At 43.9% G+C, this 6,159-nt stretch overlaps 1 protein-coding gene across 1 annotated transcript; it reads left to right on the forward strand.

Moving 5' to 3' along the window:
• The first annotated feature begins 4,809 nt into the window (after positions 1-4,809).
• her3 (hairy-related 3) lies at positions 4,810-5,864 on the forward strand. The gene is made up of 4 exons (XM_035158583.2): positions 4,810-4,863; positions 4,970-5,065; positions 5,157-5,238; positions 5,380-5,864. Exons 1-4 carry the CDS (start codon positions 4,810-4,812, stop codon positions 5,862-5,864), a joined length of 717 nt encoding a protein of 238 aa, XP_035014474.2.
• The last annotated feature ends 295 nt before the right edge of the window (positions 5,865-6,159 follow it).

The raw sequence follows: 6,159 nt of genomic DNA on the forward strand, positions 1-6,159 counted from the left end.
GTTGTCACGCAGATTTTTTTCTTTTGCGCATTCACTCACATGTGACTTGTTCAAGATTTGCGCGATGCCCCAGTGTTTGCTCTGGGTGATTAGAATAAGACTATTTAAAATCACAGGTTGATATATAATATTAATTTAAATGTATTTTAAATTTGTTCAAATATCTGAGACAATATCAAAGTAGTGTCTAAAACATGTGTGTGTTCGAAAGGCAAACAATCCAACTTTTCAAGGATTTGTTATAGTCTTGAAGTGGCTAATTCTGCTGAGGGGGGCACATATTTCTGGTTTACAAAATATGGAGCGAGGAAAATCGGAGGAACGCCCCATGGCTTTTCACTCGTACCTTTCAATTTTCCACGTTGGCCAGATAAAGGGAAAGGCCTGGGAAAAAACTTGGCCAGCGACTGGTTGTTCCTTTTGTACCCAAAGCAAAAATAAAACGCACATTAACTGGAGGCCGTTTGCGTTTGGTGGCCATATGGGATTTGTCTATAAATAATAGTCTTCTTTGGAACCAATGCACATCCGGGATGCTGGAGCCAATAGATCTGCCTCCATATCTCGCCAAACTTCAAATAACCCGTATTGCGCTCATTCCCATTTATATAGATCAGTTGTTGTGTTTAGAATTTTTCAATTTAGGTGCAACTCACCCCAGTAAAACAATATTGTTCTTTCTTGAGTGAGCTTGAATGTCTTTTAATTTACTCACTGTTAATACAAACCGTGGTGATCAGTGCTCTGGGTTAATTTTTAGTCATGCGCCATTGTGCCAGTGGTCTACAGAGGCTGACGCTGTGCGTAAAAAGATGGACCTCCTCAATCGGTCTGCCTGTACTTCACAATCATAAATCCATCAAGCCAAAACTAAAATCCTGTGAGATGAAGTACATTTGGACACTTCTCCTGCTTTTCCATCCAGTGGAAGCCGGATGACAGGTTCGCTGCAGCGCAGAGGTAAAATTCCGGCCGTGCAGAGAAAAGACTAAAGAATTTCCGCTTAGGTTTATTTTGATGTGCTTTTTAATCTCCAACCGAACGCTTCATTTCCACGTTGGTCATATGCCTGTTGTTTTACGCACGGCTAAAGACAGTGCGCCGAGGCCTGGTTATTCTCATTCTAATCTCACTCAAGTCGTTCAGAGTAAATGGCAGATGTTTTGCAATTCAAGGCGCATCAATGCCCATGCGCTTTAGTGTTTAACAATGGCGCGCTCCTTTTGTTAGGCACTTGTGTCTTTCAGTTCAGAGCTCGACAAAGGCTTCATCCTCCAGCGAGTTATAAAGTTACTTTCCAGTCAGTTCATTTCGGCCCTTGAAAAAACCTTAAGCGATGTTAATGTGCACCTCTGGTCTTTTCATGCGGTAACCCCGGCACACACAGGCAAACAGTGGCCATTGTGTCCCCGAACCAAAGTAAGAAGTCTTTAAATAACCCGAGGAGCACTCCATAGAAATTCATGATGCTATTTCTATTTGATGTTTGATCAGAGCCTCGTCAACAGGCCCGTCGCGTGGCTCTCCAGACAGTCCTGTCCATATTTGTAATATTTCCAGTGCACATGTCCACGTACCTGCTCGTTTTCTACTGTGTCCTTGTTACGCACAATGCGTTTTGGTCACACCAGTGGTGCCTCGGGTCCATGTGAATGGAAGGCGGTTCATCGATTTGCTCCGCTCACGGTGAGCCAAATTATGGGCCTGTGTTTGCATATTTTAACTGCGATCAGCTATGATGTCCAGACATGGAAGGCCTATCGCTCACACGCACTGCAATGCACGCACTTACAAAATTAAAGATGTATTTCAGAAATATGTTCAAACTTTGGTCAGTTTTAATTATATGCTGCACAATAATAATGACCTGCAGCATTACACACATTGGAAGGTGTTGTTATTAGAAGGCGTCAGGTTATTTCCAATGGCTTTAGATAATTTTAAATTTATATAACGTCCATGTAGTTAGATCGTGGGATTCTTTGTCATCTATTGTTATTCTTAACCACCATTACCCACCTATTGTTTTCCTCTGAACTCCCCTAAATGGAAGATGTAGCCATCCACTGCATTTCTTTTATCCCAGGCCACTGTTTGGTGTGGGCCTATAACCATTGGCTTGCAAATGTCTCCGTTTCCCTCGAGGCAGAAAATAGTTTATTGCAGTAATTGCATAATTGCTTCACTAATTGTTGTTAACAAGTTCCCCAATAGTCCAATTATTACAGCAGCATTGACGGGACCCCGCCGGCAGGCATCCATGACAAAGGTCCGATGGGGTTAATGAATGACCCGGGGCTGAAAAGTGAAAGTGCAGTGAGAGCCCCGAGCCTTTTTATAAACATACACTTAACTTGTCCTTTAATGGCACTTGCATTATTACGTCAAATTGGGACACAAGTTTCTCGTTGCGCCATTCTCATGGATAGACGAGGACACAGCGGCCTTTGAGAGAAGTGATGTGGTATTGGAGGGAAAGTGTTTTAAAGTCTGTCTCCATTCCTTCACTGTAAAGAGCAGGTGATACTTTATTAAATAACACCAGTCCCTCCAGTCCCGCCTGTCATTCTGCAAATCACCCCTCTGGCCTATATGGGAGCCAACACTAATTGAAATTATACCGAGTAATCAGCGGTGAAATCCCTCCTCTGAGGCGCAGAATCACCAGACAGGCGACTGTTGTGATGCCACCACTCCGCGCTCAAAGCAGCGCTCCACGGTCTGCTGTTAAAGAGCAGGCGTGAAAACGCACATAATGTGGCGTTGAGACAGGACAAAGGCCTCCAGAGAGATCACTTACACCAGGACACCTCGGCCAAATTTCATACCGATTAAATGCTTCAGAATACAACACCGCGACTGTGGCCTGCAATGTTTCGGTACATTTTACGCAATTATCGTACGACACGAGCCCAGCACGTCTGCACTTCATGTCGGGAACATCAGATCAACGACATGACGCAGTGATTTAGGTCTGTGAAGCCAGTCAGGCTCTCATCAGCAAAAACGCATCGAATATAAAGAAAACTAAATTCTAAATATCCTAAACCATGTGTCAGAATACAGGTGATTAGTTCAACTATAAAACCATAGGATAATAATGTGATGATTAATATTATAGACCTATACAAATTCTAAAAATTAAATCTGCTAATTTAAAGTTGTGAAATAAAGTTCTGCAGGTTGTACAGGAGCTGTGCCATGAAGGGGATTTATTAGAGCAGCTCTGTTTGTTCACTTTAGAAGTGGAGGGGAACTTTTGATGCCCACACGTTTGTGGTCACAAAGCAGACGAGAAGAAAAGATCAATGGCGCACCATTATAAACTGGCCTCTTTCATGGGCGCTCTCCCCAGACTGAATACAAATACCCCTCCTTTATAAGCAGACCCTCGGCCATTTTAACACACGCATTGTGTACGGAATCACGCAAGAGGACTTGGGTGACATGGTTTTCTCACCGGCCATTGTCATGATCTACACCAACTTCATATCTCTGGTTATGGAAATGAACAATTGACTGTAAATATAGTTGATAGGATACAACCAACAGTTTCACCAGTAATGACTCATCTAATACGAGGGTCAAGTGTGGGTCTTAATTCCCATCCATTCTCTGACGGTCTGTGTGCGCGCACATGACGCGCAGTGGACTGCAGTGAGCCCATAGTCAACACATTGTTTCAGCTGCGATGACTTTCCCAAGCCTTCAGTCCTTTCAGGGAGCAGTGTGGAGAATCGGGAGGCGAGGGAGCGAGGACAAGGGGCGGCCCGCGATTCTCCTCGGTGCCTCAGTGCGCCTGGTAAGAAAACAAAACCTGGAGACGCACAATGGCCTAAGGATCTTTACGTGTTGAACAATTTTTCAAAACCTCGCGGTTACATGACTGGTGTTAGTGTATAAACAAGGTATACTTGCACCTTTGCCTCAATTAAATAACCGAGCTTAACTGTTAACAGCCTGGCAGTGTGCAGGTGTAACAGTTTGACAATGTGGTGACCAGAAAATCGAAATGCGGTGTGGACAAGAAGGGAATTACCACGGTGCTGCCTTCGAGCGGGTGGCGTGAAACTCCTTTATAAAAGAGGCAACAGTGAGCACACTGCTCACCAACAAGAACCATATGATCAGCCATTATGTTTATGATTTATACGCTTCTCTGTAGGTGTTTGCCCCACACGTTGTTTGGGGGATATTTAGACCTACAGGCTAAATGTAACCGTTATATAATTCACTGTAAGGCCAGACAAGGGACGTTTATTAACTATACATAGGCGAGTCAGTGTGCAATATAAAATCCTGAAAAATTATTAAAGCAACACAAGATAGATGGATGGATAGATGGATGGATAGACAGATAGATAGATAGATAGATAGATAGATAGATAGATAGATAGATAGATAGATAGATAGATGGATGGATGGATGGATGGATGGATGGATGGATTAAATGATACCATTCATTTTCATTCATTCATTTCAAGTAACATTTCTAAATATCACCTTTAAGCTTTTTGCTCGGTCATTAAACATGAAGCTGTTCAATCTCCAGCTTACTAAAGTGCTGTGGGTGACACTAACTTCCCAACACAATGGGAATAAGTGGTGGAAAATTGAGTCTAAGTCTTTGGTTGGTTTTGGCTGTCAGATGACGCCAGTGTTCCTCATGTGAGCGCATGCATGAGACTCCAGGCGGGACTATGTGCATTGAGATGTTAAGTGGGCGAGTCTCTATATAAGTCCACTCAGTGTCAACTCGTGCGCCACAGAGGGAGGACAGACATTAACTCCAAGCGAGAAACAAACAGGATGGTGGCGACAACAGACTGCGCGGAAAAGTCCAAATCCATCACTGGAAACAAGGTGTGCAGAGCAACGCATATAGAAGAAGTGGATTTCAGGATAGAAAACTGACTTTCCCTGAGGAGTGTTGTGTGCTGTATTAATCTTACCCGTTTTTTTAAAACAGGTATCCAAACCACTGATGGAAAAGAAACGAAGAGCTCGCATCAACAAGTGTTTGGACCAGTTAAAACTGCTTCTGGAGAGCTTCTACAGCAGCAATGTATGTGGTCTTTTTTCAAACTTATATTTACTACTTGAAATAAGTGATTATTGGAAGAATTTTGTCTCAATAATTTCATCTCTTCACTCAGATTCGAAAACGCAAACTGGAGAAGGCCGACATCCTGGAGCTCACTGTGAAACATCTGAGGAACCTCCAAAGGATTCAGAGCTGTGAGTTATAAACCTATTCTTCCAGTACAACAACTCATCTAATATTCAAACGCTGGGCTAATTAAGGATGATTTACGCGCAGCTTTACGCAATATTTTACGCATAGATCCTGACCCTAACATGTCTTTCATACATTTCCAGGCTCTGTCGGTGCCTCCGAGTTTTCTGATCACCAAACCGGCTTCCGAAGTTGTCTGGCAAACGTCGACCAGTACTTGATCATGGCGGACACCTTGAACGGAGGCGACCGCTGGATGGTTTCGCAGCTCTCCGGTAAACTCAGCCGCTCTCTGCAGGGACGAGGGCAGGTCTCCAGCACCATGGACAGCGGCCTGGTGCGCGCTGAGGCCCGGGAGGAGGATGAGGAGGAGGAGGAGGAGGAGGAGGCGCGGAGGCTCCTTCCACCTGCGGCCGGACCCGAGGAGGGAAACACGGCCAGACCCAAAGTACAGAGACTCAACAGCGCAGGCACGTCTCGTTTCCCACCGAGCGAGGAGGCACGACAGTCCCGTGGAGCCAAACAGGCTGTCGGTGTTGAAAACAGTCCCAGTCACAAGAAGCGCCTCTCGGTCAGCCACAGGAATGAAGCAGCGCACAGTCAACACAGTGTCTGGAGGCCTTGGTAGAACTGATCAAATGTAGTTGAAGCTCGACTGTATGTTTATATTTGCACTGTATAGATTTTCACAATATGCTTATTTAGGTAAAACTGTATATGTTCTATATTTTCCTAATAAAATTTACAAAATAAAGAACATGTCTTTGTTTTATTAAAAGTTGGTGATAGACGTGCACGTGTGGAAGGGGGGTGTATAGTCTAATACATCGTGTACTAGATTCATGGGAAATAAAATGTGGATTTAAATATTGACTTCTTGACTTCAGATTTGTTTAAAAAAGAAAAAGATGATCGACCGTGAG

The sequence above is a fragment of the Hippoglossus stenolepis genome, chromosome 6, assembly GCF_022539355.2.
Source record: "Hippoglossus stenolepis isolate QCI-W04-F060 chromosome 6, HSTE1.2, whole genome shotgun sequence".
Lineage (NCBI taxonomy): Eukaryota > Metazoa > Chordata > Actinopteri > Pleuronectiformes > Pleuronectidae > Hippoglossus > Hippoglossus stenolepis.